The sequence below is a fragment of the Silene latifolia genome, chromosome 2 (assembly GCF_048544455.1).
Source record: "Silene latifolia isolate original U9 population chromosome 2, ASM4854445v1, whole genome shotgun sequence".
NCBI classification, from domain to species: domain Eukaryota; kingdom Viridiplantae; phylum Streptophyta; class Magnoliopsida; order Caryophyllales; family Caryophyllaceae; genus Silene; species Silene latifolia.
The window spans coordinates 189030928-189048181 of record NC_133527.1 but is presented as its reverse complement, the minus strand read 5'-3'; the positions used below and the strand labels follow the sequence as shown (position 1 = coordinate 189048181).

Sequence of the window (17254 nt, the reverse complement as noted above, 5' to 3'; positions counted from 1 at the left end):
AAGAAAAGGAAAAAAACTTAACCATCACCCATCTTAACCCTGAGCATCCCTCCTCGCCCCCTCCCAGCGACGACCATCTCCTATGCCCCCCACACCTCAACCCACTAGCCAAACTCCCCCCATCCCCTCCCTCTTCATAGCCACCGTCTTATACCCTCCGTAACATCTACCCTCCCCCTGAATCCGCCGCCACGCGTAGTACCCCTCACCCACCCCACCCCATGCGACATGCCACTTATTCGACCACCCTACCTCGGCACTTCAACGACCATCCACAACCACTCTATTCAAGTCTACGTACTTAATAATATATTTCTGATCACTAGTAGAATTTTATTTCATTCAATCGAACATTTTATTCTAAAAAGAAGCATCATAATACTTAATACAATAATTTGTATAATGCGTATATGTTTAATTGATTCTCATTTGTACAGAAATATATGATGTTAAATTTCTAATATTTCAATATATTATTGAGTAAAACAATGGCATGTGTTATTTTATTTATCACCATATAGTTTTTTTTTTTCAGTATGATATATTATAAAGTACAATAATAGTGTACCCGAACACTCAACAATCTTGGTACTGGAATATAAATTATACAGCTTATAAGTGACCTAAAACATGTATGATCCAACTCAACCCAGTCACGACCTGAAATTTTTGCACCATGACCACCTTATCCCCATTTAATTATTTTTTCAAATACATAGTAAAATGAACCCGTTTTCATCATTGACACGAAAATGACTACCCATACTTGAGATGACTCGATCATAAGTAAGTCATATCTGAAAATCTGAAATAACCAGACAGCAACACATATAAACTACATTGAAAAAACTTAAATGACTGAGTTCGACCCTATATGAGTAACAAATCCAATAGGACCCCACTGAAATTTACCGATTCAAGCTGAACCCGAATGACCTAATAATTATCAAACAACATCCATTATTAGTTACAAATTAAAATAAAAAAATTTATCATCGTAATATGATATTAGTACGTAGTAGTGTAGTAATACAATAAATAAGTTACAAAAATTATCTAAATTCTTCGTTTGTAAAAAAAAACATATTTTGGAATGACTTATATTAGTAATGAAGTGATGAACTGGATTAGAAATGTGGGTATTATTTATGTTATTATGTATGTTTACCAACTTAGTGTTAAAGATAAGACCATATCTTTCGTCAATCATGCATCCACCATATAATTGTATCTTTAGAATATATCAATTAGTGATTTTATTTAGCATATAATTAGCCTTGTGTATCTTGTTATTCATGGCAAAGATCAAGAGCCTATTGTCTAGCTATTGTATATATAGTCTTCCTCTGTAACTTTTATAATTATCAATACAAAACTCTATTCTATACTTTACATGGTATCAAAGCCAGTATGACAAAAGGTCACAGGTTCGAATTCTGACAACCTCAAAACTCCTCAAAAACTCTCGAAGTGGAATTTCATCACACGTTACGGGGGAGTCGGTGTACAACTAACCACTCTTCAAGCCCAATGGGCATTTGAGTGAAGGAGCGTAATAAGAATAATTATAATAGTTGGGTCTCAACCAAAACCTTAAGTTGATGGTTGAGGCCCAACTATTATAATTATTCTTATTGACGTCAACAACGCTTTCTTACAAGGATATTTGACCGACAAATCTTCATGGATCAGCCACCCGCTTTTGTTGACCCGGAAAAATCCGACTACGTGTGTCATCTTAGCAAGGCCATCTACGGTCTTAAACAAGCTCCTTGAGCCTGGTACACTGAATTATGTACATATCTCATCACTTACGGCTTCCGCAACTCCCTCTATGACCCTTCCTTGTTCTTACTTCACACGATCAACATCACCCTTTACTTCTTGTGTATGTTGACGGCATTATTATCACCGGACCCAACCACACTCACATTACCCAATTTATCTCCACTATCTCCACGAAATTCTCCCTTAAAGACCTTGGCCTCTTATCTTATTTTCTTGGTATTGAAGTCACTCCAAAACTCACTAGTTTACACTTAAACCAAACCAAGTATGTTTCCGACCTCCTACACAAATTCAATATGCATGACTGCAAACCCATTCTCACGCCTATGCTTCCCTATCCACCTCTCAAAAAACATCTCGATAAAGTAATTGACAACGAAACAGAATATCGCGCACTTGTTGGCAGCCTGCAATATCTATCCCTCACTCGTCCTGACATTTCCTTTTCCGTCAACAAACTTGCTCATTTTCTTTCTCATCCAACAACCGACCATTGGGCAGCTCTAAAATGCCTATTGCGCTACTTACAAGGCACTATGCATTATGGTATTCATCTTCAGAAATCCTCCTCTTTATATCTTTATGTCTTTTGCAACGCAGATTTAGGAGGTGACCCTAATGATCTTGTGTCGACCACTAGTTATCTCGTCTATCTTGGATGCAATCCCATCTCGTGGGCCTCTAAGAAACAACGAGCTCTCTCTCGATCATCGACTGAAGCCGAGTTCCGTGCTATCGCTGACACTACTGGCGAATCTTGTGGCTTCGTTCTATTCTTACTAACTCGGCATTTCCATTATTCGACCTCCAACCATTTACTGTGATAATCTCATTGCCACACAGTACTCCGCCAACCCCATCCTTCACTCAAGGATGAAACATCTCGCCCTCTCCTTTCACTTTGTAAAGGAGCAAGTTTCTCGACCTCTCTTCCAAGATTGGACTTCGTCAGAGACCGTCCATCTTCCGGAGGAATGTTAAAGATAAGACAATATCTTTCGTCAATCAAGCATCCACCATATAATTGTATCTTTAGAATATATCAATTAGTGATTTTATTTAGCATATAATTAGCTAGCCTTGTGTATCTTGTTATTCATGGCAAAGATTAGGAGCCTATTGTCTAGCTATTGTATATATATAGTCTTCCTCTGTAACTTTTATAATTACCGATACAAAACTATATTCTATACTTTACATTTAGAAACCTTGAAGTGATTTGTTTTTTATTTTACCGAGATTTTAGGTGAGAATTATACCACTATATAGCAGGAAGTTATAATTTGTTACTTGTTTTATTGACTTGGGTAAGACTTGGTTTGATTTGAGTATCTCAAATAAGAAAAGCATATGGATGAGTTATGGATTTTAAAGAATCTTCCATCTAATATTTCTTAAAAATATGACAATTTCTTTTTAAAAATATGGCAATCAGTATATCAGAGTATCAAATTTGCCTTTGTTACCATGGGATTTGAGTTTTAAAAAGTTAAGATGTCATAGTTTTGCTCTATAATAATGCGATATTTCGGTTATGGCAATATTTAATTGCTAATAATTATTCTAAACTTCCTCTAATAAGATCTTTGTATTAAAAAAAATATTTTTTAACAAATTAGAAAGAATCAATAATCAATATTACGTCTTTTGTTTACTAATAAAAAAAAGAGATCAAAATAATGTAGCATTTTTTGTGGGCTAGATAGGTAAACATATTTATTTATTACTTTAATTACACAAATTCAATAGTGGATTTTCTTAAATGATTCTATAAACAAATTAATAATATAATATAATATTTTAATACAACGCCTTTACCATGGTTATGCCACGTGGCAATCAAAGAGGCAGCTGGTTGTTGCTTTAATATAATACATGATGATATGATATGATGATATGATTAGAAGTATTTTTATATTAAATGTGTAATAATCCCATTACTACTAAGAGAATAAAAATTCTCTTAGTTTTCTCTCCAAAAATTATCTAGCTAAATAAGGTAATAAATAAAATTTTCTTTCATTACATTATTATCTTTTCAATGAGTATATTCTTATAAATAAACTCTAACTTTTAAAATAAATTCATAATTATGATTTTTTCATTAAAATAAAATAAAATTGATATTAAACTATAAAGTATAAGTTGCTAAATTTTTCAATAATGCAATAATTATTACTGTAGAGAATAACTTGATACATCCTTACTATTAGCTTCGTGACAAAAAACATTCACTAAAAAATATTCACAACTTAAATAATAATTGTTTTTACCGAAGATGTCTTAGTCTAGTGGTTAAGACGGAGGTATTGTGGAAAATAGGTCTCAAGTTTGAATCACCTCTCTCTTTATTGTAATGCGACTATGTGCGCGCTTCGTGAGACTAACAAAAAAAACTTAAATAATTTTTTTTATTAGTTTTCCATTACAATTTTTTTGTTTCATATCAAAATACAATTGAGTGAACTGATAAATATTCATGAAGTGCAAATTAAAAAGTATAATTCCTCCTATATACTAATTAAGAGAATACAACTTCTCTAAAGTTTTCCTTCTAAAGTGCTCAAACTTATACATGGAACAAATTAGATTTTCATTTATTAAACTAATTTTCCATTTAAAATAATCTATACATAAAAACTATATTTCCTATTATTAACTTCGTGACGAAAAAAGATTTTTTTTAAAAATAATTTGATGTAGCTAAAATAGTTTCATAAAAAACACAATTCATGTAATTATTCAATTCTTTTGATTAATTTGTGAGATATAAACCTAAAATCTGTAACTAATACACTAAAAATTAAAAGGCTTATATTTACCGCTAATTTACGCGGAATCTACACTAGTTACTACTAGTTGAATTCATTATCATGGACACAGATTACTCTTTTATGGATACAAATTACTCTTTTACCCCTTTCATTTATTCCTCGTTCACTTAATCTTCCTATTTTCTCTCCCAATTCACTCTCACCACCGACGGAGTTGTGACTTCCTCCGCCGCCGCCGCACGCGACCACCACCTTTCTGAATGGTAAAAGTTACATAAAACGGTAATTTATGTATACACAAAGAATATAGGCATAAAGACGGTATTCTTATTGAGCACAAATAACATCCAAGGTACATTGTCACTTGATTTTGTCACACCCGTAAAAACACTTCTTTGGTCATTAGGTCTCTAAATTTGATTCTCCAAAGAATCTACTATTAATTAATGAGAACAACCCTTGTAAATAATTTGCTATGACATAGTAATATAATTCACATAATCATATCATTATATATTTCTTTAATGTTAGCCAATTCTGCTGACATGACATCTCATATTTTCAAGTTTTAATCTTAGTTGACTTGTCAGCATATTAGAGTAACTACAAAATAATCTTCTAATTTTGATTTAATGGAAAAGGAAAAAAAAAGGTAGAATATGTTATATGAATATATTCCATTTCCATTTCAAATATTATTCTCTAATATTAAAATTAGCGAGATTCTTTCCAAAATTCCCCTTATACTAAAGAATAAGAGATCTCCAAATTTTTCCGCCTAAATGAAAATTACTCTCTAATTGGGTTTCATTATGTAATATCTACAATTGGGCCATACTGTTTAATTTCATTTACTCCCCCTCATTCAAAGTTCAAAACCAAAGGTTACATTCTCTTTTCGGGACCCCAACTTCACAAATTTTGACGATGAATATTATCAAAAGTATAAAATTTTGATAGCTGAAATTTAAATATATATATAGATTTGTTATGAAAAAAAATTACATAAAATATTATTTTTCTATAAAAACGACAAGTATTAAAGTGTTAAACCTTCTCTTTTCTACCTCTTAATACTAAACACTATTAATAGTAATTTTTATAATTAAATTTCAATCTTATCTTTATAAATACCAAAACATTTAAAGCATCATCATGCATCCACCTCATCATACACAAGTCTATTTTTAATTTTTTTTTTTCCAAAAACGCAATGATGGTGGACCCCATTACTTCATATCTCAATTAATTTCTTTGTGATTTATGTTGTTTATTCTTTGCTCACCTTAGTTTTTATAAACAAAAAAAATTGTACGTAAATAATACGATTATGAAATTATGCAATACAAATAATATATAGTCAAAATTTTAATTATAACAATTGGCAAAATTAAATATAATTACAACAAATTACAACAATTGGTTAAAGTAAATAATATTACAACAATTGATAACAATCACATTTTTATTACTAAAATTATTAAATATGAAATACTAAATACTAAATACAACTATCAATTTACTAGTAAATAAAAATATTAAAGATAAACAATTCAGTTCAACTCTGATAATTATAGATGATTCGAGCCAACAAACAAGACGGGTGATTGGCGACATAATGTAAACACGATCATTAAACAATACAGTTTAAATGATAGTATGATGCTTAAGAAGTGAGTTATCCATCTAGAGTACAAGACATATTAATAATAAGAGGTACGTCAGAATTTAGCGATTTAAATGTGTCCATTTTATACTTTGAAAAAAGTAATCCAAACACCCTATAATCAATTAAATATATAAATTATAAACATGACATTTATAAAATCACAAATTCTCATTATAGACGGGGAATATCCCCCTTTAAAATGGGGTCAAGACTCACCAAAAGTCTTAAGTTGAGTATTGAATTTTCAAGACTCAACTTAAGACTTTGTTAAGACTAAGGTAGATTATTGGTAGTCTTGAATAAATGTTGTCTTAAAACTTACCAAAGTTTTGTTTTAATATTACTAATAATCTTACCCTAAGACTCCGTTTGACAGTACACTTCAGGTATCTGATTTGCCTCAAGTAGTTTTTTGTCAAAAAAATCATGTACTTTGTTTTTTTTTAGATTTTGGCAACTACCTTTTTTGACCAAAAAAAATACCTGAAATGAAATGCTACCTCATATAGCATTTGAGAAATCAGGTACCTGATTCTTTTTTGTCTACCGATTTTACCCTTGATTTTTAATGTTGTCAACTAAAATCTCATTCAATACTTTCTCCCAAATAACACAAACAACAGTTAAATAAAATTCTTCAATACACTTCACCGAAAAAAATCGATTTTTTTGTATGAGTTTAATAGAGAACTAATTTTGTATTCGTAGAATACATTTTTCAATGATACGGAGTATATTGTTTGAATTTTTTTTTCTTTTACCTAATCGTGATATATTAATTATTGTTCCCACTCTCTTTGAAACATGTTGGAGACTTGCGCAACTACATTGAAAAAACTACAGTACGACTTTATTACTATCAACACCTTAGACCTGGCAAAACAGGTCAACAAGACGGGTTCGGGTCGGGTCAATTCGAGTCGGGTAAGTTTGGGTCTCTCATTGATTTCGAGTTAATTCGGGTCGGGACGGGTCATTTCGGGTTTCAGATCTGTTTCGGGTTTGTTGGTCGGGTCTGCTTCGAGTCAAGCGGGTCGGGTTGTTTCTGGTCGGGTCATTTTCGGGTCAATGAATAATAAAGAAATATCATTTCAAGTCTTTTTGGTTCAATTAAAGTTATATTTTGTCAGGTCATTTTCGGATTTGATGGTTTCGGATCAGGTCTTTTTCAGGTCAAGAAAGCTCGGGTCATATTCGGATCAGGTCGGGTCAATTTGGGTTTTCGGCTCACACTCGGGTGATGTAGTTCGGGTCACTTCGAATCTCGGGTCAACATTTTTGGGACGGGTCAATCGGATTGGGTTGCTTTTGCCAGGTCTAACGCCAATGATAATAACCATTGCCCTTTTATATCATTTGATCAAATATCAGCTACCTTTTCAGCTAGTTTCCTAACACTTTTAATAAAAATCAGCTTCCTTATCAGGTTTCAGGTACATTTTCAGATTTCAGGTACCTTTTTAGATTTTAGGTACCTTTTCAGCTAGTTTTGCCAAACAGAACCTAAGATTAGTTGTTTTAAATTTTAATCACTAGTTCGGGTCACAATCACAATAAACCCGGTCTCCGTCCATCTCTCTTCTTTACCCCCTTATTTTATTTTCTGTTTATGCAAACCATTTGGAAAAACAATTTCACCTTTATTTCATCAAAAAAATTACTGTAAGTGGACCATTTTATCTTCGCAATTGATTAATTTTCCTTTTTTTTTGGTTTTTTTTTTTCTTTTGATTGATCTTTCATTTCATTTTCAATAATGTATTGCATGAATTAGCTGCGCCCTATGAATATTTATTGAATTTGCTTGGTAATTTTATTTTATAAGAATGTTTTTAATTGAATTTTGAATTATTCGGAGTATATTTGTTTGTAATTCATAATAATTAGTTTGAATGGTCTGTTGGTAGTTTGTTTTAGGGATAATTATTTGTTACATTTAATGAGATATTTGGAATTTATGAATTGTGATGCCTAGATGAGATATTAGCTTAAATGAGGTTTCTCTCCGTCTCGATCATTTGTTTACGTTTTTTATATTCTTTGCGAGGGTATTTTAATCAGCGGCAAACAAATAATTAAGACGGAGGGAGTAATTATTTTGTAGTTTAGATTTGAGATTTGGTGTTTAGTGGATAAGGGTTTTTGAATGGTTGGTTGATAATTGTTATGTGTTGGTGTTTTGTTTGAAGATCGTTTGACGTACTTGGGTTATGATGGAGGAGCCATTGTATCCGATAGCTGTGTTGATAGATGAGCTAAAAAATGATGATATACAATTAAGGCTAAATTCTATTAGAAGATTGTCGACGATTGCTCGTGCTCTTGGAGAGGAGCGAACGAGAAAGGAGTTGATTCCGTTTTTGAGTGAGAACAATGATGATGATGATGAGGTTCTTCTTGCTATGGCGGAGGAGTTGGGCTTGTTTATTCCATATGTTGGGGGTGTTGAACATGCCCATGTTTTGCTTCCGCCTCTTGAAACCCTTTGCACCGTTGAAGAAACTTGTGTAAGGGATAAAGCAGTCGAGTCGTTGTGTAGGATTGGATCACAAATGAAGGAGAGTGATTTGGTAGATCATTTCATTCCTCTTGTGAAGGTGTGGCTTTTCTCTTTCTTTGTCAATGTTTATACTGTTGCGAGTTCCTTCCAATGTACTTGGTATTTTGATATTTAACTATTATGTTAAGGGCTCAGATGAAGACGTTTACGGTTTACCTATGCTTACCTAAATCATGTTGGTATAACAATGACCAATTTTATGCACCACCGACTTTTGTCAATTTTCTTGGCAAAGTGGATAATTTATTCCGTTATTGCGCCATGATTGGGATGGAATCCTACTCAAACAGGACCTATCCATCTCACCTGTAGAAAAGCGGAAAAAAGATTGCTCTCTCTTTTCGTAGTATTTTATAGGTTAATCTCCAAGTGGAGGGGGAGGTAATGTGCCCTACACTAGGGATACATGAAAAATCAAACCGGACACCTATGGGTTAGAACGTTACGTATAAAATTCCAATCTGGCAGATTTTTTTCCTTGTAAAGCATGCATCCTTAATGCACACGTATGTTGGAGTTGTGAATGAATCATTTTTCTTTTCTCCAGTTGTTATATGTTCAATGTATTCCTTTCTTACAGATGTTCTTTTCTTGCAGAGACTAGCAGCAGGAGAATGGTTTACTGCTCGAGTATCTGCTTGTGGCATTTTCCACATCGCTTATCCAAGTGCGCCAGATGCACTTAAGTCAGAGTTACGATCAATCTATCGTCAGTTGTGTCAAGATGACATGCCAATGGTTAGAAGATCTGCTGCCTCGAATTTGGGGAAGTTTGCTGCAACTGTTGAGCCTAGTCATCTAAAGACCGATGTGATGTCGATGTTTGAGGACTTAACTCAAGATGGTATACATCTTTACTTTTTGCTTCAGTTCCTTTTATTTTTTCACTTTCTCTCGATGCAATGAACCTTCTCTGTGACGTCCTTTGTTTTCATTTGTATGGAAGGATGACTATATCAATGGGCCAAATTTGAACATTTCCTCTGCAAAAAATGTTGAGATTAATGTTATAGTATTTTCCGACTGTTGGATGATATAAGTAGTGGGTGATTGTAATTTCATTAAGAATCTCATAATGAATCTCTCAATGGGGCTGGATTTTGTTGAATGAGTTTCTCGTCTTGAAGTTTTTTCGCTTGGATTAAGGAGTCTTTTTGGTACAATGGTTGTTATGGTGAAGAGATTAACCAAGAGGCGATTGGAAGAGTTCTAGCTTTAGTGATTCAGGGTAAACAATAAAGAACATACATAATGTTGAGAAATCAAGCGCTGAGAAACTGAAATTGCTGGATGATATTTGGCAGGAGAGGATTGATTACGTCCTCTTTTTTACAATTCTTATTAATGACATACTGAGTTTTTGTGAAACTAGCTGACCCTGTATTCATTTATTTTATGATATTATCTAGCCGCACAATCGTCAACAGTTAATAACCTTATTAGAGCATTACATTAGCAGATCCTTGCTTCTAAATTTGAGGAGCATTGCTGACAAAAAGATTGCAAAAGTCAGTAGTATATCCCATCAAGAAACTGCATTTATATCTTCATACTTTAGTTGGACTTTAGGAAGAGTGCCCATGAATCAGAATTTTGAAAAAAAAAAAAATCAAAATTATATTGGACATCCCTTAGCATAATTTTTTTTTCCTGTTCTTAGGCTCAAGAGCTGGTGTTGCGATTGGTATGTGTAAAAAAAGAGTGTACATTTTTCTAGATGTTTTGAAACTTGTCGCAAGTCTATGAAAGTTCTATTAAGAGGAAGAATAATAAGAGTATCAAACTCTCCTTTCTTGCATGAGCGTGTGTGTGTGTGCCCGCGCGCGTGTGCTTGCATGCGTGTTGTTTTGTTTACCAAGTATGTGAGTCTTATTTATCCTTTTAAGTTTATTTTATTTCTAGATCAGGACTCTGTGAGGTTATTAGCTGTTGAGGGTTGTGCCGCCCTTGGGAAACTGTTGGAGCCGCAGGATTGTGTTGCACATGTGCTTCCTGTTATCGTTAATTTCTCTCAGGTGAGTAAATCTCTGTTTGTTTCTGCTACTAATATCGTTCAAGTGTGTTGGCCGTGCCTTAGCTGTGCTTGTACTTTGTTTATTATCTTACTTGGCCGTTTCTGAGTTGTAACATACTCTTCTTTCCCTCATGAAAAAGGTTTTAGAGGGAACCTTTACTAGTAACTTTTGAGATTCTTTGTTTATATACCATGGTTCTTTTTCTTGCATTTTGATATGGTGTTATGAGTCACACTTCTTTCTGAAGTACGCTCTAATTTGCACTATATTGTCACATTCAACTATTCAAGAGATCTCACTGTCTACAGTGAGTATTTGCCTGTAGTATTTTGCATCACAGCGATGATGTTTATGGAAGAACCCTCACAACAAAATAGCTGGAATTCGCAGTACCGTCTTTCTTCTTAGACTTAAGTGACTTTTTTGATTCCATATGTTCCAACGGTCAAGACTCAAGAGACTCATCTTTAGTTATGTTATTCACTATAACATCATAGTGAACCAGCTAGGACCCTGTTCAGCCTGTAACCTTTGGTACATAACCAACCGGATTGTCAATGCTTTTTGTAGTAGTGTGGTTGGAAAGGCATACTTTTGTACGTGTGATAAACCAGACTGTGCATTGTGAAGGTGTTTGTACTTGTAAAAACTCCTGCCTGTAGTGGGACAGGGTATGCCTCCATATCTGTTTTATCATTTATGCTGTTCTCACACTTCATGTAGAAGACTATGAATATTTGACCCTCGATATCTGTTCAAGGATTGTATATTGTTGCATTCAGACTTCAGTATTTAGAAGAGTAGTGTATATTAAGATAAGTAGTGTAGATTTATGCAAAATTTATTAACTTACGTATGCTGCAATGTAAGGATTGTGTACAAGTTACAGTAGATGCACTTACCGGTATTGACTGACACATGTACATGCTGTAGTTCTTCGTTCAACTTTTTCCAAATAAGGACAGTTTAGTGTATTCCTTACCTCATGGGTATAAACCTATGTCAGTACTTGTACTGTTTCTAATTTGAAAATCATCTTCAAATGACATGTGTGCTCTGTTGGTGATTCTTCAGATGTTTGGATTCTTTGATTTGTCCTAGGAAGTTAAGGTTAACACAGATTTTCTGCTTTGTGGTCTTGTGGTGTGTGAGCAGGACAAGTCTTGGCGTGTCCGATATATGGTTGCCAATCAGTTGTATGAGCTTTGTGAGGCTGTTGGCCCTGAGCCTACCAGGTAATTGCTTGATTCAAGTTGCTCTGGTGTATTTTGCCAAATATATATAGGAGTGACAAGTCTAATAATTTGTATCTGCCTTCTAGATCGTTTGTTCTCTTATCATTTATATGAGTTCTTTATCTTGCATTTTACTTCCTTCTATTTTAGGGCGGATCTTGTCCCTGCATATGTGCGATTACTTAGAGATAACGAAGCTGAAGTACGTATCGCAGCTGCCGGGAAAGTTACCAAGTTTTCTCGAATTTTGAGTCCAGAGCTGGCAATCCAGCATATTCTGCCATGCGTGAAGGTAATTTTGTTAGCTTAAACTTTCTTTTGAAAATTCTTTCTTGTCTTCTTTCAAAAGTTATTTGTTAGTACTCAGTGCATAAACATCTACTCAGTTACGGCTTAACTGGCACTGTGCAGGATTTATCATCAGATTCTTCTCAGCATGTTCGCTCCGCTTTAGCGTCTGTGATCATGGGAATGGCCCCTGTTTTAGGCAAGGTAAAAACAAAAAGGGAATTGTGTGTTCAAGTTTGTCACCATGAAAATTTATGTGTGAGCGAGTGATAGTTGCATATAATTACTGAATGTGTCCCAAACTCCCAATCTAAGAACACATCAGACTAGATGTCTTTTGTTGATATACAAGGACTTCTAGCGATACTACCTCCATCCGAAATTCATTGTCCCCATTTGAATTAGTGGTCAACCGATGTTAGCTTGACCATAAAAATTTCGAATATATGTAGATGTACAATATAACTTTGTCATATTTTATTTATCAGAATAATGATTTTCATAATTTTCTTTTAAGAAGTTGAATATTTTTTCATTACGAGAAATATCGGTGACATAGGTCACCAAATTCAATTGGGGACAATATAAATGATATTGCAGGGATATTCTACGAGGGCGAGGGCTTACTGTGATGATGCTATTTGCTTCTTTGCCATTTAGCTCAATATGATAAGTTTGCTAGTTTGTGTAGATTTTTTTTCCTTCCAACTCCCGAATGAGACTTCTTCGTCTTTCGTGCAGGATGCTACGATCGAGCAACTCCTCCCAATTTTCCTTTCCCTCCTTAAAGACGAGTTCCCCGATGTTCGTCTTAACATAATCAGTAAACTTGATCAAGTTAATGAGGTTTGTCATTGTGTCCTTTCGATACTCCGTCATTGTAGTCTCTTTTTGTGAGTTCTTGCTTTTCTGTACTGCTGATTGCAGATTGTGCGTACTGAATTGTAATTAGTTTCTTCCAGGAATATTGATTGGAAGTATATTTCCACTTTTATAGTCTTATGGATGATTTCTTCAAAATTCACAGTTATTTATCAACTTTTTACTAGGTGCTGCTTCACTTTCCTTGTTTTGGACTGGGTGTAAAGAGGAAGGGATATGTAGTAGTTGCGACTAAAAATGGCATGTACTTTGGGAGAGGGGACTTCTGAAATATGTAAGATGACATGACATTTATTATGAGGGAATTGGGTTACTGAATTCGCTGAACACACGGGGGTAAACTGAAGAGGTTTGAGCTTACCAGACATTCTATTAAGAGCGTGTCACAAATCTGATGTTATGTATATTGTATTCATACTAAATTAGGCAACCTTGCTGGTGAGCTGTATTGTAGTCCCCGTCTTTCTTTCCCGAGTGTCAATTAATAATGATGTTCACGAAGACTCTTAGTTTACATTAATTAATTTGCTTAGCTTTTTGCGAAATTTATCTGCTTTCTGTATTTTTAATTAAAATGAGAACTTATGAAGTGTGAGGCCTCTACATTGTTCATTTATTGTTTTGTGACCTTTTGCTCACTGATCCTCTGCTGATTTGACCTCCTTTTCCTGTGAATTTTACATTGTACTGTACAATTTGTTGTGGAAGTTAGTCCAACTATCCAATTAATGCTCCAAGCTGTCTGGTATCATGCTCAAGTGCTCAACCAAGGGCTTTGATCTTTGGCATGAGAAACATGGGCTTGGGACACTTGAAAGTTGAAACTTGGCAACTGTTGTCAGATTTGCCACTTGACTTGGTTGTTTCACAGAACATATTGGCTCTAAGAGTGAAATATCTGTGATACCGAAGACATGGTCTTTTAAGTGATAGTGAAGCCTAAAGGATACCATCTTGTTTGAGAAGGATTCCTTCTATCTTCTTATTTAGACGGATTTATGGCAAAATGACTCATTTGCTCTTTAAAGTGGTCATAAGTGACACATTGTGATGTAGTCTATTTATATTTCTCAACCATGTTGTTGCAGGTTATTGGCATTGACCTGCTTTCTCAATCACTCTTGCCTGCCATTGTGGAGCTTGCTGAGGATAGACATTGGAGAGTTCGTCTTGCAATAATAGAGTACATCCCATTACTTGGAAGCCAACTAGGAGTTGGTTTTTTTGACGATAAACTTGGTGCACTGTGCATGCAGTGGTTACAGGATAAGGTTAGCAATGCCTTTCAGTAGGTTCCTTCCATTATCAAAGCCTGAAAATCTTTGCATGTTCATGCGCTTCCGTACCCTTCTGTTAGCCGCAGACTGGCGCAAAGTATAAACTTCTTTATTTCCCGTGTTTTTATATACAACAACTCTGTTGGCATATTTCGACAAGTTTTTAAAATCTTCAACCTTTTTTGTTCGGTTGTAAGTCAACTGCCACTTCAAACAATGAGAATGACATATAAAAGGCGATACTGAGATTTATATTATGTGAATCTCTGAAGTCGTGTGTGTAGGGCTCCTACGCCGGCAGGGTAACCAAGCATTGATAGAACTAGGGTATTTTATGTAGGTACACTCCATTCGTGAAGCTGCTGCTAATAATGTGAAGCGGCTTGCAGAGGAATTTGGTCCTGAGTGGGCCATGCAGCACATAGTTCCACAGGTTGGCTTTATGATCTTTACCCTTGAGTTTATTTCTTTCCAGCTACTGTAAAAGAGAGCAAAAGTTTAGCACGTAATTCGTGCTACATTTAGATAAAGTTTATTACTTTATATTAAACCCTCCATATGCATTATGACGTTTGATTTACTGCTGTCGATTGGATACTTTGCTATATAGGCCCTATGTTACTCTGACTTGGTTCCAAAGGCCAGACACGGGTGCATACCCAAGTGTCGGAGTTATTTTATGAAAAATTGACATGTTTTTGGTCTAAAATGAAGTGTCAGAGTGTCATACCAATGTCTAAGGGCCGAGTGTCAGACACGGATAAGTGAGCTTATATGAAGTGTCGAAGTAACATATAGCTTATAGCCCTTGTGGGATTAAGTATCATGCCTTTTTGAACGATTAGTCTTTTTGAAGATAATTTAAGATCAAGTAACATGATTGAGAAACACGGCATCCCTCTCTCGAAAGTGAAAGCGAATTAGTAATTGATGTTCTATCAACTTGCTTTGTGTCAGTCGTTAGCTTTTTCTTTTGTCAAGTATTGCTATTTTTTCCAGTTTCTACTAGGAATAGTTGATTCTCTAGACAATTGCTCAACATTAACAAAATTGTTTAGATTGTGAGAGATATTTTCATGGCGGCAGGGCCTTAAACCATTGGCAAATGGGTCTAATATCATTAATTCATGATTTCTCTTTAATCGAGGTTTCCTTTTTTTCTTATTTTCTCATCAAATTTTCTTGAGGTTTCATGTTACTATGTCGTGGTCACTATATTTCATTGAGGTTTCCTTTTTTTATTATTTCCTCATCAAATTTTCTTGAGGTTTCATGTTACTCCATACTTGTTAAAAGATTAGCCTTTAGTATCTTTCTTCAGTTCGAGACATTTCCAAGACTGAGAATTTATTTTGTTCACACAATATGACAGGTTTTGGAGATGATGAATAATCCACACTATCTCTACCGAATGACCATTGTGAATGCAATTTCATTACTTGCTCCTGTTTTGGGTTCAGAAATTACATGCTCAAAACTATTGCCGGTTGTCATTACTGCCTCAAAGGACAGGTAGCACCATACTAGATTTGTTTTTGTTTTTTTTAAGCGTTAGCGTAGCACCTTACGAGTTAATAGCTTCATATATTGAATTCCCTAATTTCATGACCTGTTTTCTTATCTTAACAAATCCGTGACATTGCTTCAGGGTTCCCAACATAAGGTTCAACGTGGCAAAGGTGTTGCAGTCAATTGCACCTATCGTCGATCAGTCTGTAAGTATAGTTACATCATAAAAAAATACAATGGTTGCGTTCAATCCAAGTGCAACCACCAAATATTCTTTGCTCTTGGATTGAACGAAACCATCGTATTTTTCATAATGTGGCCTCTTCATTTCCAGAGTTCAATATCATTTTTTGAAGGATTATATATGTGGAGCCATATGCTTCACCCAGATCGACCCACAATCGCTTGAGATGATAATTTTCTATCTCATTTTGTATCCGGGTGTCACATTGTGAGGGTGTCTTTTTGTATATGGGCATCACTTCTAGGGTGTCTTTTTGTATATGGGCTCGTTCTCATGGTGTCTTTTTATAGATGGGCGTCACCTCTAATCTCTATGATATCTTTTTGTACACGGCTGTCAGTCGCCACTCCCTTGGTGCCCCTTAATTAATATTACTTCCTACTTATCAAAAATTACAGCAGAATTATTGGTCCATTATTTGCACGTCCTTCATAGACATTTGAATTTGTTAAAGATATATAGAAGAGTTGGTCTGCTTCATAAGACCCATGTGGGCGCGACCCATACCTATTTTTATGTAGAATTCACAAATTGAACGGGCTCATATTGAAATGCAGGTGGCAGAGAAAACTATTCGCCCTTGTTTAGCCGAGCTAAGTGAGGACCCTGATGTCGATGTTCGTTTTTTTGCAATTCAAGCTCTCCAATCGATTGATAACGCAATGGTGTCGTAACTAAATTTGTGATGGTTAGCTTGGCATGCCAAAAGTAAAGGAATATTTCACCTTGCTTTCCTTTGTTACATGCATGTATTGGAGTAATGACGGCAGGGATGTGTTTTAGTGTTATATAGCATTCAGATGAACTAGGTAATGTTCTGTTTTAGGGCTGTAACTTGAACTGACCAGTATGATGGAGACTAATTTCATTGTAGAAAATCCTTGAATGTACTCCCTAGTCAGACTTGGCTGTGCCGTAACAATTGTATCATTTTCCTGCCATTTCGTGCTTAAATTGTCGTTGATATCTAATGTTATTTAGTTGTGTCGTGACCTTGAGATTGGTCATTGTGC

At 34.8% G+C, this 17254-nt stretch overlaps 2 protein-coding genes across 3 annotated transcripts in view; both read left to right on the top strand.

The window, feature by feature from the left end:
• Nucleotides 1-17254, top strand: part of LOC141631854 (uncharacterized) — a 109586-nt gene that overhangs the window by 12009 nt on the left and 80323 nt on the right. The gene's annotated exons all lie outside the window — the stretch shown is intronic.
• Nucleotides 7766-17217, top strand: LOC141643941 (uncharacterized). 2 transcript variants are annotated; one of them, XM_074453345.1, is made up of 13 exons: nucleotides 7766-7893; nucleotides 8421-8828; nucleotides 9389-9635; nucleotides 10694-10806; nucleotides 11962-12041; nucleotides 12192-12333; nucleotides 12453-12533; nucleotides 13071-13175; nucleotides 14300-14482; nucleotides 14829-14921; nucleotides 15861-16000; nucleotides 16137-16203; nucleotides 16799-17217. In XM_074453345.1, exons 2-13 carry the CDS (start codon nucleotides 8442-8444, stop codon nucleotides 16913-16915), a joined length of 1755 nt encoding a protein of 584 aa, XP_074309446.1. In that variant the 5' UTR covers nucleotides 7766-7893; nucleotides 8421-8441; the 3' UTR covers nucleotides 16916-17217. The 2 variants fall into 2 exon arrangements, with proteins under 2 accessions (XP_074309446.1, XP_074309445.1); XM_074453344.1 differs by lacking the exon at nucleotides 7766-7893 and adding an exon at nucleotides 7945-8038.